Here is a 26734-nt window from a genome sequence, read left to right on the forward strand (position 1 = left end):
GCGTTTGCGACACGTTGTGAGCTTGTAAATCTTTCTGGCAAACGTTCCGCCCCAGGATAATGGAGATATTTAGATTATCGAGATATAATATCATAAATCGCGATTTCTTTGGTCACAATAACCGTGATATTACATTGTCATATCGTCCCATCCCTAGTTCTTTGTCGCGATTCTTCTGCAGGCGGAGATCTTGTTGAAAGATGAATCGTTCCAGTAATGAGTCTCTAAAATGTTGCTCCATATAACAGAGCCAGGTCAAATTTCATCACCAAGCTGTCTCGTCATCCCAGTTAATATCATCTCCGTCTCCCCAGCCATCTGCTTCAGCCTGAGGGGAGAGAGAGAGATTCATCATTATTTTTGCAGGATACATATTGAATAAATGTGTTTGGGACACATGTTACAGATGTAAGAGGCCTCCTTAACTCTCAAATACCTGGAATGCGCCCGAGTCGTGTTAGATTTTAACCACTTTAACCATTATTTTTATGCTTTAACTATTGAAAAATAGCAGATATACAAGCTCACAGTGCCGCGCTGCGAGCTTGTAGATCTGCTATTTTTTTAAAATCGTGAAAATGTGTGCAAGTCTTTGAATATCTTTGACCCGACTTCTAAATCCTTCTTCTAAATCAGCTGTTCTCAAACTTTTTCATGTCAAGGTCACCCAAAATTACATGTATTCGGCCGCAGACCCCCATCTCAAAATATGTTGTTCCAGGGACTCCCCAGAAGCAGAGATTTGAGTTACAAAAGTCTGTTTTGAAAAATATATATTGAAAAATGTGCACACATTTTCACGATTTTTCAAAAATAGCAGATCTACAAGCTCGCGGCACTCGGTGCCGCGCTGTGAGCTTGTATATCTGCTATTTTTCATTAGTTAAAGCATTCAATAATTGTAGGCCTAAATGGGTTAACTACTTGGACAATAATGCAGCCTTTGTAAAAAAAATAAGAAAATACTGGATGGAAAATGCCAATTTATGTCTCCCACGTGCAAAGCTTACTTTAACAGTTACCCGTTAGTGGAAAAAGAACTGTCGTTGTTTTACACAGATGTTTGTTATTTCTTATTTATTTTTGTTGGGGGGCCACCCCAGGCAGGCCCCCCTGTTGTTCCATCTCAAGTCTTCCATTGCCTAGTGTCCCTGTACTCTAAAACTCACCCAAGCTGGAAAACATTAGCGAAAACCTTCAAAATGCCACAGGAACACCGGTCAAATCCTGACGGGGGGGTTTGAATATTAGACCTGGCACAACAAACTCACCTCGGTCAGCGCTGCAGCTGCGAACTTGGCAGTGAGTGTCTGTGTGTCCATGCGTGAGTTGGCCTGTGGTGTTTCTGTGTGGCCTGCACTGGTGGCAGCGAAAAGTCCAGTGTCATTCAAGCTGTACTCTCCAGGGAGCAGCAGAGTTGGAGAAGACATCTTGATGTCCGGCACCATGTCCGCAAACAAGTCCAGCTCTGGGTCCCTGTCCGGCTTTCTCTTCACCTCGATGGTGAACTCTTCCCCAAGACCCCCTAGCCCATTCCCCGCCCCCTGACTCCTCTGCTTAGGCCTGGGCTGGGCGTCTGAGGGAGGAGGGTCGTGTGATTTCTCCCACCCGTTGTCCCACGACGAGGCAGTGGTATTAGACTCTGAGGAGGCTCGCACGGCCACGCTCAGGTTCAAAGGTTTGGAGGCCCCCGGTCTAAGTGGTTCCCCCAGTGCGGCGGGGTTTACAGGTGCAGGAGTGGCAGCATCCCCTCTGGGTGGGGTGAGAATGACCTGGTGGTGAGGCACAGGAGGAGCTGTCGGGGAAAGGTCCGAGGTGGGCTCCGTGTCCTCGAAGCTGTCCCACGGCTCCTCGTCCACTGTGGTCGTGAGAGGCATCCTAGAGGAGCTGAGTGGAGCGGTGCTCTCAGAGGGCTGGATGTGGATCTCTACCGGGTGTCCGTCCCGCTCCTTGTCCCCCTCCTCCGGGTCACTCCAGTCGGGCCAGTCGTCCGTCTGGCCCCCCGCCGTTCTCTCCGGCTGCTCCGGGCTGTAGGATGGGGACTCCGCCCCGCCGGTTCGGCTGAAACCGTTCAAAGGCAGAGACATCTCTCTGCTGATGGCTGAAAACACAAATCACAATGACGGCGCAATAAGCTTCAGAATAATTTTAGATACGCCGGTGCAATCAATGGGATGATGGATACTTCATTAATCCTGTAGGAAATGCCAGTGTTCAGGACAGGTAACTCACTGCATGCATGGTTACAGGTAGAGCAATTCTAAATAAAATATACAAATCAAGCAATGTACTGCAATATACATATCTATAAACATACAAGACGATATCTACAGTATGTACAAAGAATCCAAATACAGATATTGAGTCACTTGCAGTCAGTCTTGTTTTTTACTCTTATCTATCTTTTCCTACTTCTCTGTAACTTTGTAAATAACTGTATACTGCTGTGCTACAGCCTACAACTGGACAACTGAATTTCCCCCTTGGGATAATAAAGGTATCTATCTATCTATTCACAATCATGCAAATTGAATGTGACCCTCTGCATGTCCCGGTGTACACATGATGTCTTGAGGGCGGCGGCACCAGGTTGAGCAGCCTTATGAAATGAATATGTTGCTGAACCTGCTCCTCTGACTAGCTAGTGTGTGTTATGAAGTGGATGGCCTTGTATTGACTTTTATAGATGGTTTTTAATAAGGTACTGGCTAAATCAAAGAACACAATCCTCAAAGCGCCACTTGAGTTGTCTCCAAGTGAGAGTAGGTGAAGCTTGTAGACGAGAGGATAGCGTTTTCCACTGCTGGTAGGTGAACACCAAAAATACTAACAGTGTACTACCAACACTAGCTCACATGTCATGATGTGGCTATGGTTTTATAAATATTGAACCAATGACTGAATAACTACAGTGAACACAGGTTCTATTTTCCATTTCCTGATAAGTGTGTGGCGGTGAGGGCATCAGGCACAGGGAGGGCACGCCCGAGTCAAACTTGGCAGTAGAACTGGTTTAACTGATCCACCCTGCCCACATAGCCCTTGCCTGGCTTTTCTTTGCTTAACCCATTAAACTTAGACTATTAACAAACAGCAGATATACAAGCGCATAGCATCTGCTATTTATTTTTATCGTGAAAATGTGTGCAAATCTTTGAATTTATATGTTTTTAAATCAAACATTTTAACTAATATTTTTGCTTCTGGAGGTCCCTGGAACAAAATATTTTGAGGTAAGAGTTGTAATTTTGTAAGTCACTAGACATGAAACAGTTTGAGCCACCGATGAGTCACTAAAATTGTACTACCGATAAAGAAACATCCAACTCCACAACTCCCTTTTGTGTGTGGACTTTCTTGCGCTCCATCTTCCCCCTGTAATCCTCCTTTGCCAACCCCTCAGCAGGTACTTACAGTAAGTCGTCCCTGTGTGCGCTTACGCTCACCGTCCTTAAAGGCCTTGTTTCTGTTTGAGCAATGAGCAGACCCTTCGATGTTTTTGGTGATCTGGGTAGTGTTGTAGTCGAGTCCACCTAAAGCGAGTCCAAGTCAAGTCCAAGTCATATGGGGTTCGAGTCCGAGTCGAGTCCGAGTCAAGAGCCCCTGGGAGGGGGCTGAGTCCGAGTCGAGTCCGAGACCAATGGGAGGCGAGTCCGAGTCGAGTCCGAGACCAATGGTAGGCGAGACCGAGCCGAGTCCAGTTTTCTTTTTTTTCCTTTTTTTTTTTGATAGGTAGGCTGCAGAAAATAATATATATTTTTTTTTTCGGGGACACACACACACACACACACACACACACACACACACACACACACACACACACACACACACACACACACACACACACACACACACACACACACAAACAATGCAAGAACCCCCCGTTCATGTGCATGCACCTGTCTGGTGTTTCCTACCAATACCTTTCAAATTAATGGCTTGTCTTCAAATTAAATCAATAGGTCTCCCCAAATTACCTTTGGTTGCTGTCAATGCTGTGGTTTAGGTTTGAGGGAGTTTTTTGGAGAGGTAGTTTTTTCCCATACCAATTTTCTGTCTAAGAACTAGACATTTGAGTTGCTACAATTACATTTTCTCCCAGGCAGAGAACAAGTACTTTAGTGTACAAATAAGACTTAGCATATACTGCAGTACAATATCCCAAATCACAGACGATAATTAGGCCTATCCAGTCTAATATCATGATATGGATATAATATTGATGCCCATGCACCAAAAGGCCAAGTGATAACAAAAATAATATTATTTAAAAAATAATTATGTCTACTACTGTAATCTATAACATTTTTAAACATTGCTGTTATAGTTGCATTGAAATAGAGCATGCATGATTTTAGCAAAACGTTTTTCAAACAAACTCTTATCTTAATATTTTATTTTGACTAAAAGCTCAAATAAATAAATAAGGTTTTCCCATTCAAACACATAGCAGTATGTGCCTGTCTGCATTTCATTGTTTAAGGTGAGAAATGTAGGCTACCCTATGTCATTAGTCTGATGCCTTTCAAGTACAAGGCAAAACAATACCCCATGTCACTGCTTCAAGTTGTTTTGATTCGTTTTAACCTCTCTACAGGGACTTACAATGTTACACTTCTCTCTGTTGATCAGTGCACTTTAAAACTTTCGGACGAGGCTTGCTTAACGAGTAATAGACTACACCTGGAAATACAAAAAGACGTAAATTCTTAATCCAGCTGTGCGGGTGGATTAAACTACACAACACATGATCACAAAGGCTTGTGTTTGGAAGCTGTTAGGACTTATTTATTTGGGGACACAAGGATATCCTGCAGGTAAGGAAAGTGGACTGTTGTGCTGTTGTCTGTTTGGCGAAAGATCTGGGAAGATTAGATGCTTGCTGCTGTGCAGAGCGGGGCTCTGTGTGTGTGTGCCTGTATGTGCGTGTGTGCTACTACTGTGTGCCTATCAGATGCGCGTCAGAATGCTCTGTTACTTAACAAGGCAGCTCTCTTAATGTTAACGTGAATGCGCTCCTCATATGGATATAACATTTATTCCATTGCATTGTAGTGACTTGACTTGACTCGAGTGGACTCGGTGGGGGGCGAGTCCAAGTCAAATTAGACCGAGACCGAGACGAGTCCAAGTCAAATTAAGGGCGAGACCGAGACGAGACCGAGTCAGTGAAAATTTGGACTCGAGTGCTGACTCGAGACGAGTCATTGACTCGAGTACTACAACACTAGATCTGGGGTTTGTTGTTGGTGTAGCAGTGTACAGTCTCAGACCGTATGAGTTTTGCTACAAGCTACAAACAACAGGGTGCGTCGCACTACCTCTTTGTGCACTCTTACAAAGCAGAGCAGCTTGCTGCACCTTTTTCTCTTGACGTTGCCAGGCAACTCAGGAATGACATGTCAAAGCTCAGGTAGTCAGTGTTCTTCCTTCCCATGCATCTCTTGCAGGGCTGCAACTATTCTATCGTCTATCGATAAACTGATGTTACACTTCATTGTACAATGGTGTCGCACAAAAACAGGGAAAATAGCCAATTCACAAATTAACAATGTGTTGCATCATGAGTTTGTAGACCTGCCATTTTCTGCATATTTTAATCAATGCTATTAGTTTAAACAACTGGTGAGTGAGACATAATGCACATATGCATTTCTAATTGAATATTCAATAGTCTTAGTTTGTAGATCGATAATTCATCTCCATCATAGCAGTTGGTTGGAGTTTAGAAATGGATAATCAAGACTCATTTTACCTAATTTGGATGTCAGTGAGTAATTGTTGGGGGTCTCCCTACTGTCCATGTTGTCCAGGACCAGCCCGGGGCCTCCAGAGGGTTTGGGGAACAGGTTGAGGACCTTAGAGGGCTGGGCTATCTGAGGGTGGATGCCTCCTCCTATATGGACTGGAGAGGCTGAAATACACAGATGAGAAGGCACAATGTTTAAATGAGATCAACACAGAATCGAACCCAGGACCTTCTAGCTGTGAGGCAACAGCACTACCGACTTAATATTTGAACTTATGTGAACTTTTTTCAACATGGAACAAATATGCAAAAAGAATTGTGATTATGTAATGATTGCTGAACCAGACTGGGTGCTTATTTCCTTGCTCAAGGGTATTTTGATGGCAACTGTTGAGCAAGGGCAGAGCACTGCTTATTCAACTTCACAGCTGGTCTAATATTTTGAATTACACAATCTTTGAGTCACAAGCCTGCTTCTTTCACTTTTTAACAGAAATATGGACACATGCATGATCTCAGCCTGAGCGCCATGTTCCTTACTCTCTGGGGTGACCTCTGTAGACTTGGTGAAGTTGGGCGTGGTGCGTTTGAACACCTTGGTTCTCTCTCCGCCCACCACAACCTGCGCTCCCAGCAGCGGCACCAGCACCGCCAGGCTCTGCAGTGTCATGGCGACCAGAGCATCGCTGGTGTCTCTCATTCCAAGCAAGACCTACAGTGAATGAAGTAGAGTTAAGGAAAGCAGTGATGTTACTAGGTTTTCAATGTAATGGGTCCCGGGACCCACAGGTGGTCATTCAAATGGGTCCCAGAAAAGTTTTATGAGTCCTCAATACAATGTTTTCGAGCACTGTGAGCTTATAGATCGGCTATTTTCAAAATGTTTGCCTATTTCTTATATTTATTTTACAATTTGGCTAATGTTTGAACTTAGAACTACTAAAACTACTAAAACATGTGCCCCTAATGAATTCGGGCGCGCAAAATGGCGTCGGACGTCGGTGGAATCAAAACATTGACGTTTCTATCGCCTGTTTAAGACTTTCTACGTGGATTTTATTTGTGTTAACGTAGGGTAAAGTAGGATGCTTTCACCCATGAACAATGGTGGTGCCTGTGGAATTTTAAAATGTTTTTCTTTTACCGCGACGCGGTAAATAATTTTAACATGGACTCCAATGGAGGCGCATCCCCGGGACCCCAGGACCATGACATGAATGAGTCCCTGGGCGACTTGAATGAGTTTTTGATGCAGGATGCGCACGTAATGACATCACTGGGAAAGCCTTATGTACTTAGCACATTTTTAAACCACCATTATACATTCAAAAGTGAACCCCAAACTGCTCCCGAGGAGTAGGTTGGTGAGTTACATACTGTAGTTGCCTCTGCATTCATTGCTGTTGAGGATATTTGTCAAATACCTCTGCCTATACCTGGAATTCCAAAAACTAGAGCAGTGCAGTGAATAACTATTAATAGAGCCCGGGGGCAGTGAAAAGCCATCTATACATAGATGATAACCATAATAATAACTACTCTATAAACTTTAAAAAAATACACACACAATATCGTTGAATCACTTACAGTAGCAATAGAAGCACTGGCAGCCAATCAAACTCCATCCAAACATTAACACATTACTCATGTTAACTGCATCCAAATGTCAACACATTACTCCTCATGTTAAATACTGCAGTTCAGAGTGGATGCTCACAACATTATCCTTATAGTTATCATTCATTGTATGGAAGGTTAAGTGTCTTGCTCAGAGAAACTTTGACATGAAGCCTGCAGGAGCCTACTGTAGCTGTGTGAATGTAACCTGACCTAAGTTTTCTGCAACAACGTTACACAGAGGCGTTCCCTCCCGGCTTGAAAGGTAGAACAATGTTTAGGTGTTCCAGGTTAAATGGGTTCATAGAAGGGATACCAATAAACTGCATCATACATAAGAAAAACATTTTAAGCAGTCGTTTAAAAATGGTAGGAGATTCAACTAGTAGTCTGAAATGAGTGGAAGACTGTTTTGGAGTACAAGTACATTGTTAATAATAATAATAATAATAAAACTTTATTTGTATAGCACCTTTCATGACATGAAATGCAGCTCAAAGCGCGTTACAGAGCAGAAAATGAAACAAGTGCTTAACAGAAAAAAATACACATGATTACAATAAAGCAGAGAAAAATAAAACATAAAACATTGAAGAACATTTAAAACATTTTAAGAACAGTGCGGACTTCAAAAGCAACACAGGAATTAAAAAATTCAGCTAAAAGCAAGAGTATAGAAATAGGTCTTGAGCTGTGCTTTAACCCTGCAAGGCCCAGCGTTGCTTTTTGGCAACATTTTTTACATTAACATCACTATTAAATCCTATTGTTTAGTATTACAATGCCATTGGCCACGATATTTGCATATAAATACTAGAGATGTGACCGAATATTCGGTGCCGAATATTTTTGGCCGAATAGTGCCAAAAAACGCATATTCGGTTTCGGTTCGGTTTGATTTTACAGCCGAATAATTATTACCGAATAGTACCGAATACCAAATACCGAATATTACCGAATACTGAATACCGAATACTACCGAATAATGTATAGGATATTCAATATATATATATATTTTTTTTATAACAATAATTACATTGATATTTCTTTATGATGCAATAATTCAACTATATGGAATGTTAATATTTTGAGACATAATTTGTCTTTTATTACAAATTTAACAATAGTAAATAAATAATTCTACACAAAAATAAATATGTTATGTGTGCATATAAATATTTATGGAACCATATGGTGATTATTATTTAAGTTAGGTTTTGCCATAATCATGTCTTTTGCCATAATCAGATAGCTTTCCAACAAAGGTACAGCAATGGTGCAAAAATTAGTAATACAAAATAAATTATATACATGTATTATTCGGCTATTCGGTATTCGGTTTTCGGCCAAATGTTTCCAATATTCGGTATTCGGTTTCGGCCAAGAATTTTGCTTTCGGCACATCCCTAATAAATACCCCCCACAGAGAATGACATTCACACCTCCCAGAGAAGTTGAAATTCCAGCGTCTGGACGAACAACATCTCACTTTTTAACTGAAGCTATTCCTCACTAAAACAGAAGTAAAAGGCCTGTAATATTGTTTTTCGTGATCATTAGAATGTCTAGAACATGTACATATGTTATTATTGTGAAACATATCCCCAAAATGCAAATTAGAGCATGATTTATGATTTATGGCTATAAAACCTTACAAAAACATTATTAATTTTTAACATTACATTTTCCTGTGATTAGGACTCCTACAACACCATCTGATTTTTATTTTTTTATTTTTTTTTGGGCCAGTAGAAATTAATTCGGGTCTTGCAGGGTTAAAGCTATCCACAGAGGCTGCCTGTCTTAGGTGTAGTGGGAGTTTATTCCAAGCTGTCGGTCCAATAATAGTGATACAAAATGTGTCTAGAACCTATGCACATAGCTCTTAAGGACATGGTCCTACCTGAGGTAGGATGAGGTTCTTGAGCTCATCGTGGGAGAAGAACTCTGCATAGACGTGGATGTGAGCCAGCAGCACCACTCTGACATGCTCCTCGTTCACCTTGTAGAGCTTGAGGAGCTGTGGTACCACGTGCTTCCTGTAGAGGGCGACGGAGAGGAGGCAGTCTTCACCACTACCTCCACTACTGGGATCTGTAAAACACAGCAAACAGTAAACAGACTCAAAAGCTACAGTCGATCAATACTTTTACATGCAGTAAACCAGTAAGACTCCCTAATCGGGAGATAAGCGACCGTAGGTCTTGCTAGAAGAGGGCCATGTGAGAAATGAGGGGTGGGGTCTCCGCGTTGCCTTGGCGGACGAATAGGTACCGGCCCCGGCTCTCCCGGACGCTCCTAGGCCGAGTTAGGGCATTTTATGTGAGCTGCAGTGGAGGGGGTCCTCCACTGGGGGCGCCACCACTTTTGCATCCGTTCTGGAGTACCAGGAGTGGGTGGTCCCCGGGAATTCCCCGTGAGCAGCCCCGTGGGGGTGGTCCTTTGGTCATTTTTGCACATTTGGTATTTTCTTTACACCTGGGGGTCCCCCAGGGACCTGGGGGTCCCTGGAACTCCGGGGGTCCTTGGAGGTTGTAGTTTGGCAGGCAAGGAGTTTGTGTGGAAATTTTGGCATGGATCGGGGCAACGGTGGCCGAGATATGAGTAGGGGGAAAGTGTGACGTGTATGTGGTAATGTTTTTACACCTGGGGGTCCCCCAGGGACCTGGGGGTCCCTGGAACTCCGGGGATCCTTGGAGGTTGTAGTTTGGCAGGCAAGGAGTTTGTGTGGAAATTTTGGCATGGATCGGGGCAACGGTTGTGGAGAAATGAGCAGGGCAAAAGTGTGACTGACTGACTGACGGACTGACAGACAGCCCCTGGAGCTTTTGATAGTAAACAATCGTGTGTGTAGGGATGGGAATAAATGAAAATGTCATATCACGATTATTGTGACAAAAGAAATCACAATTTACTATATTATCGCGATGATCAAAAGCCATTATCCTGGGGCGGAACATTTGCCAAAAAACTGCAGATCTACAAGCTCACATCGCATCGCAACACGACATGTTGTGAGCTTGTAGATCGTCAATTTTTAGGCAAAGACATTTGATAGAGTAAAAAAAGACTGTATCAAGTATGTATATTACTAGTAAGACACCCAAGGGTGGAATGCGACCTCAGGGTGACATGCAACCTCGCCCTAAAGGGCGAGGTCGCGCCAATTCTTGACAATCTGGCCAACCACAGCGTTTCTCTGACGATTCTAGTTGTTGTCATTCTGGGGGGAGTTTGTTCATGTTTTTGTGAGGGTATCAACCCTAGGAGCTCAGCACACTCACAGAATCATGGCACACTCACAGAATCAATGTTATGCCCATACATGGAGTTCCCTGACTATGTTATGTCAAAACATGCCCATATGTGGACATTACCAAATATGGGCATTTCCAGATATGTCCTTAATATTGATAACATTGGGACAGGGATCTCCATATATGGGCATGAAACATATGTTAATTAGTAAAGCCAAGCTTAGGTTTGATGCCTTGGGATTTCTATATTTGGACATAAGTGTGTACCCAATAGGTCATCATCTGGAAAGGTAGGGTGTAAATCAGAGTAAAGCAGGCTTTTGAGCTAGTTAGGGTCAGAGATTGATGACATTAGAAATCCCCATATATGGGCATAAAGGGATTTTGCTTTTGGGAATGCCCATCTATGGCATTTTTATTTTATTTTATCCTTTATTAATAAAAATACATGTATGTATCCATATACATATGGAGTTCAATATTGATGTTTTTGGAGAAGGTATGTTGTAAATGTATGCTACTTAGTAAGGGGCCTCGGGTTAGATACTCTTTGTATGGCCTCTGGAGGTCCTTGGCGTCGGTTAGTAGTATGCCCAGCACATAAGATGTGGGACGTCACAAAGCCTGCGGCCATGTATCATTTTCCATCAGGCCTGTTGGTTTTCACGCTCCAGTGCGGCGTTCATGCGCTGCAAGTCAATGGCAGACTTGGCAGTCAGACAGACAGCCATTGACTCCGGCCTAACAATGGTTACTTTCTATGACGGTAGTCCCATATGACATGATGGACTGGACTATCTCCATATATAGTGTTATCCACATTTCGTGTAGCTGCCCTGTACAGGAAGTGATGTCACAACTCGCTGACATCACACTGACATCACAGAGGCTTCGGAAGGACGGTCACGAGGCTTCGGACACTCAAGTGACACGATTCTTCAGAGTATATGCGACCTTCGGTCGCAATAAGTACCTTTTACCAATTATAGAGGGTTTAAATGGTACCGGATATGCAGCTCAGCAAATAAAAGGTGAATTGATCCCAGTGCATAACGGAGGACGATATCACAATAAATTAAATCTCCACAATACGATTATCGTGAGTTAAAACAATCACGATAAACGATAATATCGCTTAACGTCCCATTACTACCTGTGTGTTAATTTAACACAGAGAGTGTACACCCACGTAAATGTCCATTTGGTTACTTTTGTACACTTCTGATTTACGGGTCCATTTGGTTCCAATTCTTTTTATTGCCAGATTGTACATTTCCACATACGAGGAATCTGCTTGGTGAGGTTTGGTGCGTGATAATGTTCAACTATGTGTAAACATTTACTATGTGTTTGTAGATTTTATAAGAAATGGTATCATTCCAAAGATCCCCCAGTTTGTTTTTCTTTAGGCAGTGGACCCCCCCAGTCCACTGCCTAAAGCAGGGTTCCCCAATAGGCAGCCCGCGGACCATTTGCGGCCCGCGGGGGGCTACTGTCTGGCCCACACCAACCCCTGTAATAATGGTGGTATAAGAGCAGCAACAACACTAGTATATCGTCGTTTTCGGGTGGAAATCTCGTATCTCCAAATTTGTACGTCGTTTCGCAAATCAGGCTGTCGCAACAAAGTAGTGAAAACAGCAGATCTACAAGCGCACAACGCCTCGTTGTGTGCTTGTAGATCGTCTGTTTTCACTAGTTTAAACAATTTTAAAAATGATAAATGCAAAATGAACGGTTTTGGACATACAAGATTTTCACCCGACAAGGACGATATCTGAACTGTTGCTGGAGTAGCGGGAACGCCGGCGTCGCCTCCCGCAATGTTGTGGCCCTCGGCTTGGTACCCTAGACATAATTCGGCCCTTGGGGAAAACTAATTGGGGAACCCTGGCCTAAAGCAAAACAAACTGGTGGATCTTTGGAAGGAAAAGGCTGAAAATCACTAGTGTAAAATGGCTAACCCTTCTTTGGCCTTAGGAGATGAGGCAGGAAGCTCTTCACAGCCATGGGCTCTGCAAACACCAGAGGATTGAGGAGTTTGGGAATAAGACGGGTAGCAAGCAGCTCCTCTGGTAGACTCTGGACCCGGTCTAACAGGAACCTACACACACACACAATAACCAAAAACACCAATAATCTATATGAACATATTCCACAAAATGGCCTTGCACTGTTAAATGACTAGAAAACATGAAAAGACCTCAATTAAAACAAACTTAAACTATAGCATATTTTTACATCAACATACTACAAGTTACTACATACTACAAGTCTTTTACTATGTGTATAAAATACAATTATTGTTGATGCTGACGAATAACTCACTTAAAAAACTCGTTCTTTTCTTCCTCCGTCTTCAGGGTGAGGCTCTTCAGAAAGTTCATCACTTCTAGAAAGTCATTCCTGCTTGTGAGAGAAATACAAGTTTGAAACCACGCTCCTTTCATTATATCGTCTCTGTCGGGTGGAAATCTGACATCTCCAAAACTGTTTTCAAATCCCCAAATAGCAAAAATAGCAGATCTACAAGTTCAAAATGTGCTGCTTCGCACCACGTTTAGAGCTTGTGGATCTGCTGCTTCTGATGCTTGGTATTCATGGGTTACATTTGTAGTCCTAAACCGGCCATATTGAGGACCAATACAGGTGTTTAATGTGTCTGATTGGCATAGAACCAATGTTCTACATTAATCAAAACACCTGTTGGTCCTCAAAATGGCTGGTGTAGGACTACAAATGCAACCCATGAATTAGGCTGTAGTATAATCAATCAACTCGGGTATTGATTTATGAAATAATAAATAAAAACACAACAGCGACGACATAGAAAACAAGAGGTGATAATTGCAGAAAGGTGGGTGAGCCATCAAACCTGAAGAAGTCATGAGTCAGCAGAGAGCAGAGTGGAGGCCGCGACGAAGGCTCAGGGTTCAGTAAGCCTGTCTGCAGGGTCTTCTTCAGGCTGTCAGACACTACGGGACAGCCAGGGGAAGAGGTGAGAGATACGGAAAATACAATATCACAATAGTTTCCCAAGCTGTATCACGATACACGATTGTATCACGATTCTTTTTCACGTTGGTTTTTAATGGTTATTTTTCCAAGTTAAGGTCTTTGCACACTGCTGCGTTTTTTCGGGCCGAATATCGGAGTGGATTTCGGAGCGCGCAAATAAAAAAATCAACCTCACGTTAAGTCAGTCACGTTTGCACACTGCCGCCCGTTTCGCGCACCACTCGGTCCCTTGCTCGCTCTATCTCCTTGCCCTGAAAAACGCAGCAGTGTGAAAAGACCTTAACTTGACAAAAACTAGACTCTCTAGTTCCTTTTGGGAGGAAGTATGTAACTCTGACAGTATACAAATGAAACCAAATGGACCCGTAAGGGTCCATTTGGTTTCATTTGTATACTGTCAGAGTTAAGTGGAGACCTTGACATTTTAAAGTTTGAGAACTACCAATTCAGACCAAAATGCATGTTTAAATTGAATTCTGCAATGAATCTCTGTATTAACGATTAAACAGGATTTTTTACAAGGCTCCCTCAATTGTATCACGATATATACAATACCTTTGAAAAGGCATATCGTGGAGACATTGAATCGTCTCAACGATAGTTATCACCATATCGCCCACCCCTAGTGAGAGAGCACTCTGTGTGTGTGTGTGTGTGTGTGTGTGTGTGTGTGTGTGTGAAATCAAGAGTCTGATTGTTGTATTGACAGCCTATACTCACCATAGCCATTCAGGAGTGGGATAAGGGCCTCCACCATCATTCCGAAGGAGAAGCAGTCTCGAGAGTGAGCGTATTCATCAGGGAGCGTTCTGAAGCCCTCCGCCTGTAAACAACATGCCACGTCAACCTCCTTCAACAGATCAATGACAACAATCTATTCATCATTACTGTCATGATAAACATAAACAATCACCAGTTTTTTTCTTTTCTTCTCCTTACCTGCTCTTCTGGAGGCACAGAGCTCGTCTCTCTCACGTTCTGCACGCTGCTAAGAAACTAGGGATTTAGAAAGGACAATACGGATAAGAAATATATTCCATGAACTGATTGCGACTTTAGTATGCGAAACGCTCATGCTGACTCTGTCTGTCTGGACTCTGTCTGTCTGGACGTGTACACCTTTTTACGGTCTGTGTTTGCCGCTCTGACTCACTGTGATGTCATGGGAACCACACTAACAGAATCCCTTTTATGCCCATGTATGGAGATCCCTGATGTCCTCAATATTAAGCCCCTATCTAACAGGACTTAACACATTGGCTGCCATCAAAGGGTTAATGGAACTTACCGGCGCGCGTGCATTGTGTGTAGGGCTGTCCTCGACAGCCCTACTGGCCAGTCGATTCGAGTCGCGGGGGTTAATCCGACGCGTCGACGAATCGTTTTATAGTATACTTTGTGTTAAAAAAAAAAAAAAAAAAAAGTGTTGCTTTAAACCACGTCAACATAATACAATAATACATTAACTCATTTAGTGCCACCCCTTTCACCACTAGAGGGCGCCCAGTGGCCATAGAAAATCCCATAGAGATATGCTGGTATATGCAGAAGCCCTGCAGCCATGACTTGCCTGAACACTTTCCTTTGTGCATGTACAGGAAGAGGATGAAGTTAGCTTGAAGTTAGCTATTGGCTACCAAGCATTTTAGAAGCCTTATTTTCGTCAACTTAGCCATGATTAAACCTTGCACACCTCATGCATGGGAAAAAAACAGAGAAGAATGAGCTCTAAAAAATCCAATGCAATCCTGGATTGCATTGGAGTGGATTTGTGCAGTTTGTTCACAGCTTTCAAACAAAAAAATCCGATTGGAAATCCGTTCAGGCATTCTTGAGATAATCGCCATTATGTTTTACATGTTATGTAAACAAACATGGCTGCCCTGTATGTTAGATGGGGTTGTATGGGGGTGGAACATGCAAAATCGCGATTGAAATCATGTTCACTAATTTGATGGGGTCCAAAAAAGAAAAAAAAAAAAAAATCAAAAAAAATCTTTTCAAATTTTTTTTTTTTTTTTTTAAAGCCGAACTTGTTCGGGATCGGCACTCTGCGATACGATAATAAAGCCGAACTAGTTCGGGATTGGCACTCAATGAGTTAAGATGAATTGAATACACAGTGTTTTCGGTGATATCGGTGCGCGAGCACGAATGTTATCTGCATAGCAGTGTACAACCATAGAGTTATAACACACCGTTAAAACAAATAAAACATCTCCGCTGTTTCAACTCTGCCCCGTCTCTCGGCAGCGTGCAGTATAGATGAGACATTCGCGAACGATTCCGCTCTCTTGAACGGCTCTTTTAAATGAACGATGGGATGATCCAGTCCGCAGTCGCGGGACACAGAGCACTGACAGAGTAATGAGTCAGTGTCGAGAACGGATTCATTTCAGAAACGGATCATAAACAGGCAGAGGCACAGCTCCCGCTAGAGCCAGCAGTGAAACACAATCATTCATCATGGATTACAACACTGGAACAATTCAGAAGCACTTTAATTAGAAAATGTAACTTGTAGCCTACACTTGTGTATGTTAATTTGACTTTAGAAGATTGTTTACTTCGTGGACGTGCGTTTGTGCTGTGGCAAGTTATTTAATATGGGATTTTGACAACGTGCTTCCTCCTCTCAACGGAACACCGTCCCGGCTCCGAATGTTTTAACGAAGCGGCGGTTCTGAACCGTTCTGGCCGTTCCGTCTCACTTTCACCCCTACGCTGGTGCGAGACAATAAATAACTGTTCGCCAATTGCTACTTCTCATTGGAAGTACATGACACCAGTCCAGCAGTGCACCGCAGTAGTAGGCTAACTGGTGATATAAAAAAAAATATATATATATTTTCGCCTCGACTCAAACAATTGGCGTCGATTCCCGGGGCTTAAAACGACGCGTCGATTCGTCGATTTTTAGAGGACAGGCCTACTGGCCAGACGGCTAAGCCATGGCGCAACCTTGCCCTTTAGGGCGAGGTTACTTGTTGCCCTGAGGCGTCTTACTAGTATATAATAGAGACATGGGAGATTATTTTTAAATTCAACAGGCACTATTCCTCTTAAAACTTTGGAACGGTTAATATGTTATGTTCTTTGCATAGCTAGGTTTTACATCTGTTATCTCTCACCTCAGGGGTAGCCTCAGAGAACTTGCATACGGTCTCCATCGCTCCCAGTTTCCAGTGGCCGTCTTCGCTGACAAACACACATGACATGCAGACGTTGTTGTGGCTGGATTTGCCCTGTGGGGTGAAAGAGAAGAACAGCAGCTCACATCCCAGATCAAGACATCTCGGGAGACATTACGGTATGTTACAGGAACCGGCATCCTATATCCTATGTCCCTGTGGGCAGGAATGTGCTCTGGCGCTCGGGTGGCGCTGTGGTAAAGTCCCTCCATCATGCACTGGGATCAATTCACCTTTTATTTGCCGAGCTGCATATCAGGCACCATTTAAAGGACAACTTTGTTTTTTTTACAACAAGGGTTCATATTTTAGATTGTAATTAGAGAAAAGAAAAAGTGATAAAATGTGGGGCATGTGTACGGATGGGGGCATGCGTACAAGTGGCTAAATATGTCTTTTTAGACACAATAAGCCAGCAGTTTCTTTATTGCTATTTACAGTAACACTTCTAGCCCCCATAAGTGACATCCAACCATGATAGGTTGCCTTTTATCTTGGGAATGGGTTTATTCTGTGTAAAATGACATATTTAGCCACTTGTATGCATGCCTCCAGCCACTGAAATAAGAATCTCTAAAACAATAGAAAGAAGTAAATGAAATAATTTTAACACTCATCTTTTATATTCTTTAATTACAATCTAAAATATGAACCCTTGTTGTAAAAAACTAAAGTTGTCCTTTAAATTGGTAAAACGGACCTGTAAATAACGTACTTGATACAGTCTTTTTTTCCCCACTCTAATGTCTTTGCCAAAGATTAGGGGATCAACAAGCTCGCGTTGTGAGGTTGTAGATCTGCTATTTTTTTTTTGGACAAATGTTCCGCCCCAGCATAATGGATGTCGGGGATATTTTATTGTGATAATATCGTAAATCGCGATTTCTTTGGTCACAATAATCGTGAAATGACATTTTCATAAGGTCCCATCCCTAGTGTGCGCGCGAGCTTCTCCTCACCCTCTCGTGCAGGAAGACCAGGTGGCGATTCTTGCTAAAACGAGAATCTCGATTTTCCTCCACAAGAATCTAGATCACGATTCTCTCACGATTTTTTTACCTTAAAATGAAACCAAATAAGGGTCCATTTGGTTTTATTAAAAGAAAAGAAGAAAAAAAAAAAAGTAAAATGTTAAAAAACTAAATTCAATACTTTTCAAGATCCGCGGGGAACCTGATCATGATGTCATAGAATCGCCGTAATGCGATCTTATTAGAAATGAGATCGCATAGGAGTCTGAATCGAGATCGCGATCCATTTTCGGTTAATCGCCCAGCACTAGCCTGCAGCAGGTCATAGATGCCTGCACAGTGTGTGTGTGCTAGGGCATTCACGAATAGTGATTTTTAGTATTCGAATTATTCAAACTCAACGTATTCGAATAGTCGAATATTCGACAGGACAGTCCAAACTGTCAAATATTAAGTAAGCAAGAGGCGAACATTGTGAAAATAGCCGATCTACATGCTCACAACGCCTCGCGTTCGCGTTGCGAGCATGTAGATCTGCTATTTTCACAATATTTATCTGTGGAACAGAGTCACATTAAATGTAATAGCTACAATTCCAAGTGCTTGTCAGGGTGGGGGTCCCCAGTTGATATATGTATTTTGGGGGTCACGGCCTAAAAAGGTTTGAGAACCCCTGGTATAGAGCATTAACAAATTCATCCACCAAGGGCATTGAAAAAAAAAACGAATATTTGACTTTGGTGAACAACGTTGAATAGTGACTTTGACATTTGAATATTTGAATATTTGGTGAATGCCCTAGTGCAGGGGTGCACAAAAGGTAGATCGTGATCTACCAGTAGATCACCAAGGGTGTGCAGGTAGACCACATGACATGCCCCTAAAAATATATAATTAAAATATAAAAAGAATATGTCAATATGACATCAAGAAGGGCCTGTCAGCTCCCTTCATGGCTTCTAAAGTAGGCAAACCTCCAATGCAATAGGTACTTTGTTCAAGAGTCAGTAGCATTACAAAGAACACCAAAACCTACCACTTCCATACAGAATGGGATGAAGACATTTCCCCCAGTATTTCCCCCTTACAGTAAGCGTGTTTGTCTAAAATGTAACGCCAGTGCTGCTATTCCAAAGCCCCCCTCAGCCCCTCAGCTAAAACATTTTGGATGGGTAGATCATGTTGAGCTAGTCATTTTAAAAGTAGATCTCACGTCAAAAAAGTGTGGTCACCCCTGCCCTAGTGTGTGTGTGTGTGTGTGCTTCTCCTCACCCTCTCGTGCAGGAAGACCAGCGCCTGCAGCAGGTCATAGATGCCTGCACAGATCTCCTCCGGGGAGAGGCTGTCCAGCAGCAGCTCCAGAGGTGTGACCCGCTCCGTCACCAGGTGGATGCCCCCGTCCTGCAGCGAGCAGGACAGGAAGCGCAGCAGACACGGGTGCCGAAGGGTCTTCAGGTGCTGCCGGGGAGGACGTGCAGAGAATGTTAGAGAGGCAGGGGATTAAGGCCATGGCTACACGGAGCTGGATTTTTCATATATCCCGGTTTTTCAGATATCCACATAGAAAAATATCTAGGTCCACAGCTGGATATTTCATATATCCCGGTTTTTCAGATATCCACATAGAAAAATATCTAGGTCCACAGCTGGATATTTCATATATACCGTTTTTTCAGATATCCACATAGAAAAATATCTAGGTCCACACGACAAACATATCTAGGTCTAACAAGCACACACACAAGTCTTCTTCCCTGTCTACACGGATCCAGTGAATCGGATATTTTTCAATCTCTCCACTTATTTATCCGGTTTAAAAAATATCCAGTTTCACAGCCGAAATATCCAGCTTTGTGTGGCTGCAAGCCCCAACAGCACAAAAAATGTCTAGCTTAAGAAATATCCAGCTCCGTGTAGCCGGCTCCTAAACTTACAAAAAGGGCCTTTTGGTGGAAATATCGAAAATAGCAGACCTCCAAGCTCACAACACGTCGCGCTGCGGCGCGTTGTGAGCTTGGAGGTCGGCTATTTTCGGTGCGTGATACCACACTGAACTAAGCATAATCAAGTGAATACCGGAGATGTGGCGTACATACGGCATGGATTTCTACTAGAGGATGACACAGGAGTGGATTTTCACTCCTGTCCCGTCCCACTCCTGCAGAAAAAATCTTGTCCCATCCCAATCCTGGGCCAGAGTAAAAAAATAAATCCCATCCTGTCCCACTCCTGTACAATGACTCCTGGTCCCATCCCACTCCTGGTCAAAATCACTCCCGTTCACATCCCGCTCCCCAATAAAAAAAATAAAAAAAATCGTGCAGATGTTTTTCTATTTTGATCCATATTATATTTGATATCATGTTTATTATTATATAATGTATAATTGTATAATGTTCGCAGTTCAAAGACCTCACTTTCCTGTGAAATTTATTTCTGCGATTGATGAACTGGTCTGGGATGATTCCCGCTCCTGCCCACTCCTGTTGATTTTCATTCCTGTCCCGTCCCGATCCTGGCATTAATACAAATTTGACTCCTGTCCTGCGGGAATCCCACGGGACCCACGGGAATTCCTGTCAAATGTCATCCTCTAATTTCTACACAGAGAGGGCAATTCTTTCAACATAAGACACTGCATTCAAGTTCAGGAGAGTTTGGACAAGGCAATTCTCTTGAATGCTGCCTTCAGGTATGGCATGGAAAGAGGGCATTTGCGTTTCTTTCACCATAGTAAAAACTGCATTCATGGTCTGGAGAGGGCACTTTTTACAGACAGATTAAAAGGCAGGAGCTCAAGCCCCCTGTGATGTCTATGTGTGCACTGCAGGATATGGAAGAGGAGTGTGGATTCAGAGGGCAGCACTATGGGAGCCTTCCCTTTAGTCCTTTCTTTCACCATTACCATTAGTTGACGTCGTTTTGTTCTAGGATGAGATATTTATCTTATTTTATTATTCTTTTATTACATTTTTTTAACCCGATGGTGAACACCTGAGCCCGATTCGACAAACGCCTTCTAATATCAGTAGTTCTCGCACTTTCAAGATTTTTCAGAAATGTTCTAAAATGGCAGATGTACAAGCTCGCAGTGTGGCACGAAGTGACACGCTGTGGGCTTGTACGTCTGCTATTTTTGAATAGCCAACGTATAAAATCTAAAATTACACAGCTGTAATTGTTTTAATGGGTAATTAAAGCAAGACACAGTGACAGGGCCTAATAATGGCATGGCTCCATTGTCCAATTTTTAGGCATGAACTTACACTAAAAACATACAAGCCACAATGTGGTGTTCACTTCAGTGGGGAAGCAGTACTACAGTATGTCGTACCAGTGAAAGTTACCTTTTGTGAACTTATGTGGTTGAAACCTATGTTGCGCTGATACTCTTAACCCATTTAGGCCTAGAATTATTGAATGCTTTAGCTATTGAAAAATAGCAGATATACAAGCTCACAGCGAGCTTGTAGATCTGCTATTTTTGAAAAAGTCATGAAAATGTGTGCAAATCTTTGAATGTATTTTCAAAGCGAACGTTTGTAACTCAAATTTTGCTTCTGGGTGGTCCCTGGAACTAGATATTTTGAGATGGGGGTTCGTGGCCAAATACATATCATTTTGGGGGTCCTTCAAATGAAAAGGTTTGAGAACCACTGACATACTAGTCTCTCAAGAACAGACTAACTGAGCTCCAGTTAACTGAAAAGGACCTTTTCTTTGACGATGGCTATAGCCATATTGCTGACATAGAAACGTAGGTTTTTCAAAAAACCAAAGACACTTATAGAATCGAGTCAAAATTCAAATTTTCACGATTTTTCAAAAATAGCAGATCTACAAGCTCGCAGCGCGGCACCTGAGCTTGTATATCTGCGATTTTTCAATAGTTAAAGCATAAAATAATGATACACAATAATGTGTAGCCGTATTGCACTTTAATCAAAAGTACAATGCACTGATATTTTGTTTCATGATTCTTTATAAAAATACAAATAAACATAGCTCTTTAATTAGTTTGCAATCAATGACGGGCAACATGGAAACAATTGATAATTTGGGCCTTACAAAGATCTATTCAGAATGAAAACACCCGTAACCACATCCTCTTTTACTGACGCATTAATGTGTGACTCCAGTACTGAGAGCTCTGGTGCGGTCAGGGCACTAGGGCAGAGTCAGTGCTAATCACCAAAACCTGATCGCCATTCTTCACGCTAAGTATTTTATTCACTTAATTACCAGTAACTTCATTTAACTTACTGTCTTTTGGAGAAAATGCTTTTGTACAAGTGTGATATTTAAGACAAAAGACCAACAATTCTGGTGTACATTGATGGGACATGTTGCTTGCATATAACAAGCTATACATCTGGCCAATGAGCTGGCCAGATGTATGGAGAACCGAGATGACTGGAAACAACGATGGAGGGCTCGTCTGAGGACGACCTAGATAGATGGTACATACAATTAAAACAACACTAGAACACTATTCAGTCTCATGCAAATATGATATTAAGTACAACCATAAACTAATTTCCAGTCATGGACACAGTAACTTCATTCACTATTGTGTTGGTGGTTCTCGAGCGGTTTAAGAAATCTAATCACTGTATCTGGCTAAGACTATAATGCACTCAACCACTTAAACCCTACACTTTGTTGATGGTATTCAAAGGACTCTAGTACTAGTAGGTCTCCTTCTGTTTTCACTCTACACTCAATATATTCTTCAAAAAATGTCTGATCCACAGAGCATGTACTGTATATATGCATCGCAAATTCAGTTTACCAGGGACTCTCACTCGATATGAGCAGACGGCCCCCAGGATTTACTGAAGGCCAAGATAGGAGGAGAATCATTCCTCATCATATCATATTGTCGTTGTCGGGGTGGAAACCTTGTCCAAAACCGCTCCTTTTGTATTTATCAATTTTAAAAATGATTTAAACTATTGAAAACACAACACCTCGTAAATCTGCTGTTTTCACAACTTTTGTGCAGCGGCCTTGTATGAAGAAGCAGGGCTTTACTTTACGAAAAAACGTACACATTTTAAACTTGGAGATACGAGGTTTCTGCCTGACAGTGACGATATTCTCGTGCCAAACCATTATTACGCTGCACTCGCTTACTTTAGCAGCTTTGTTGACTTTGTCTTGGTTGCCTTGCTTGTGAACAAACACGGACGCAGGCTTCCCGTCCTGGAGGAGGGCTGAGTACATGGTGAGCCCTGAAGGCAGGGTCAGGAGGGTCTCCTCCAGAACGCAGCTCCGCACCGCGCTGCTCTCGGCTCCCATGGAGGCTGCTCTGCTGGGACCTGGAGAGAAGGCATGGCAGGGCAATTATGTCAAACATCCAGGGGTGGGAAAAGTACAGATCTACAAGTTCACCCCCAAAATGATTTTTTTCTTTCTGTTGATTATTACTCACGCCATGGAGACTTGAGTTCAATAATATTTTTTGTATTTGTCGTATTCCTAAGACAACAATGTGATTATAGCAAATGTACCATGCATAGGAAATGGATCGCACAGTGGCTAGAGCTACTCTTCTTTTTTGCTTTACTGCATATTTCTTAGGATGAGAAACAAACGTTTTGGCTATATCCAGCCTTCTTCAGTGTAAGGTTGGATAGAAGGCTGGATAGCCGAAATCTCTTACGCACCATTTTCACCACAACAATCATTTTAGTTTAGTTGCAGATTTATTAATCTGATTTACTTTTGCATTCATACAAATCATACACTAACTAATACATAATTATGTTTTGTTAAAAGGTTATGCTTCCCAGAATCCCAAACACAAAATAATTACAATCACAAAATCAGCCCCACTTTTACCAGCTTGCAATATTAAAAGTGACAAACATTGATGCACTACCAAAATGGGACATTCTGCATAATCAATACTTGTACGTTTATTTTGATGCCAATACTATTGTACATTTGCTCAAGTACAATTTGGAATCAAGGTCTTTGGCTTGTACATGTGGTATTTCTACTTTTGCATGTTAAGTAAAACAAAATCTGAGCACTTCTTCGAGCACTGCCACTGCCTAAACATCAAGACATCAGGAAAATAAGACATGATATGACAGTGTGTGCTTAAGCCTCTATCAGAGTCCAGGGTGAAGAGCTATTCACTTCATCGCGTTGTAGTTTCCTAGCTATCACCTAGGCTTTGTTATGTATTTTTAGGTGATAGCTAGAAAACTATACCGCGGTGAAGTGAATAGCTCTTCACCCTGGACTCTGATAGAGGCTTTACTTACTGTGCTAGCAAACTGTTTAATTGTGTAATTTAATTAAGTTTGGTTTAGACATTTCCTGCATCCCATAGATATCATGTTGTTTGGTTAAATTGTGGTGGAAAACACTATCATCAGTATCATGTCATATGAAATTAAATTTAAGTCAGTTCTAACCTAACCTCGGAAACCCAGCCATTTTATTTCATTCTAACCTAACCTTGATTGATCGGAGACTTTATTAGAAGCTTGCATAAGAAAGGGTACAGTTTCATGACAGTCGGCCCTAAGTTCACTGGTGCAAGGTCAACTAAAAGGAGATCCTAGTAAGCTTTACAGCTTACTTACACAGGAACCACGTTATGTATCTCATATAACATTGAAAGACAGACAGATAGAACACAGTAAGTACTATGGCATATCATAAATAACAAAAATAAAATAATAATAATAATAATAAAAATAATAAAAGATATGTACCAACAACCAAGACTGTCATAGATGTCATTTATCGAGTCTGACTTAAAAGTCAGCGTCGATAAAACACATCTGTCTTGACTCTTGATCCAAATCAGAGGGAGGGGGCAGACAGTGATAGTACAGCACAGAGCACACAGTTCTAACCTTGTTCTTGGACCAAGACTATCAAATAATATGTCAGTGGTTCTCAAAGTGGATTTCAGGGACTCTCTATGTTCCTTTATGTGGCGTCTAAATTGATCCTTACAAGTCTGTAACTTTGACAGTGTACAAATGGAACCAAATGTTAAGGGGAGACCTTCAAATGTCAAAGTTTGAGAACCACTGCTTTTGATTGATTGATTGAAGAGTTTATTAGCAGTTTGCAATAGAAAAAAGTACAATTTCAAGACAGCACAAATCACTGGTACAAGGTCAACTAAAAGGAGATCCTAGTAAGCTTTACGACTTATTTACACAGGAACCATTTAGATCGATAAAACACATCTGTCTTGATCCAAGTCAGAGGTGGGGACAGACAGTGATAGTACAGCACAGAGCACAGTCCTCCACACACGCCACGCGACGTGTCATTAAGACGTGTCAACAGACGCTACAATAGAGATCCATCCAACACACATTTACCTGTTCAACGTTCAGCAGACAGCAGACAGACAGACACAGGGTACAGTTAGTTGTGTAGGCTCTTCTAGCTGGCTATAAGCTGACCTATCGCCGCTAACTGCCCATTCTCAGTACAGTCAGCAGGCCCTCTTCTTCCTCACTGACAACATGAGAATCATGGCAGCAGCGTTACCATATAAAACAATAACAATACATACAGTAAACCTCCACTATATGCTTAAGTATCCGGGGGAACGGATTGTAAACAACACGGGAGGGTAGCAGAAACAAGGCTAAAGATAAACGGCTAATGTTGTGGATCGATCAACTTGCTGTAAACACCGACTCTTCCGGTCAGAGATCCTGGACCAAACCATCCTGACTCCAACAGGAGGGGCGTTGAACGAGACACCGTGTATGTTTTGAGTTGGCGCTGAATCGCAAGTTACCCCTGCTGCAAATGAGCACTGGTCGCGACCATAGTGGTGTGAGAACACGCAGGCAGGCCAGGTACGTGAAGGTGAATGCACACCAGTAGTGATCACATCACTACACAGTACACACTTACACACTACTTATGTTACACATTCAAAGTGAGTCAGTGTAAAGTAGCTCCTACACGTGTAACTTGTAAGTAAGTACACAATTCTGTGTGAATACTTATACTTTTTTTTATTTTGCATTGTTGTTTTTGTTTCAACTGTTTTTGTTTACAACCGTTTTTGTTTTCTGATGATATCTATCTACTGCTGCATAGACTTGTATCTGTCTGTCATTCACTGTTATGCTAGTAAGACACCTCAGAGTGACATGCGACCTCGAGGTCGCGCCAATTCTTGGCCATCCGGCCGCATAGGCGGCGCCAGGGGGGTGCTTGCAGGTGCTTTAGCACCTCCAAAGAAGCCCATAGCACCCCCGTAGCACCCCCAAGAAATGCTCAGCCAAAACATCATCAAATAAATTTATCTTTGTTCAAATCTGTGACATTGGTGTAAAAAAGATTCCTGCCCACTAGAAGTCCTTCATGATAAGTTAGGAGAAAATAAAATGTGCCAGAAATGATCTGTATACCTTTTGTTGATGGTATTACCATTTATTTAATGTGACTTAACACTTGTGATGCGATACTTGAATTGTACTGATTGAACGGTGATTCGCTTTGTCAATAATAGTACACTAGGCTTTTTTGGAGCTGTGTGGAACACAAGCTCCCTATACGTGGCCGTGTGTGTGGCCGTCCGTCCGTGTCTGTCTGTCTGTCTGTCTGTATGTAGCCTCAAAGTTTGGCACGCTACTCCTCCCACAGTTTTTGCACCACACACTCGCGCCATATGTCAAATCGACCGGCTTACTTGGGAATCGTGTGCTAGTAACTTGCTAAGAGAAAGGTTCTATAGTTTAATTGATATTAATTTATTAGTGAATTAATTTTCCCCATTGACTTATAATGGGAATTGCAAAAACTCACATTCAAGTATTTTTCTCTCGTAAACCATAGGAGCTACAGTTTCAAACCTCGGAGAGGAGATTCATAATGTTTTTAAGAATGAATCCAAAAATAATTACATCACTCGGCCTCATGGTGGCGCTATAACGG

General features: G+C 42.2%; 1 protein-coding gene across 1 annotated transcript; it reads right to left on the minus strand.

The window, feature by feature from the left end:
• scyl3 (SCY1-like, kinase-like 3) lies at positions 1–25471 on the minus strand. Its single transcript, XM_080725837.1, has 14 exons — positions 25159–25471; positions 22940–23124; positions 19076–19261; positions 16773–16886; positions 14581–14637; positions 14362–14464; positions 13499–13598; positions 12952–13029; positions 12588–12727; positions 9270–9460; positions 6290–6461; positions 5756–5914; positions 1272–2101; positions 1–328 (listed from the first exon to the last, which is right to left on the minus strand). Exons 2-14 carry the CDS (start codon positions 23102–23104, stop codon positions 266–268), a joined length of 2358 nt encoding a protein of 785 aa, XP_080581963.1. The 5' UTR covers positions 23105–23124; positions 25159–25471; the 3' UTR covers positions 1–265.
• Positions 25472–26734: the final 1263 nt, after the last annotated feature.

The sequence above is a fragment of the Nannobrachium achirus genome, assembly GCF_963921795.1.
Source record: "Nannobrachium achirus genome assembly, chromosome: 1".
NCBI classification, from domain to species: domain Eukaryota; kingdom Metazoa; phylum Chordata; class Actinopteri; order Myctophiformes; family Myctophidae; genus Nannobrachium; species Nannobrachium achirus.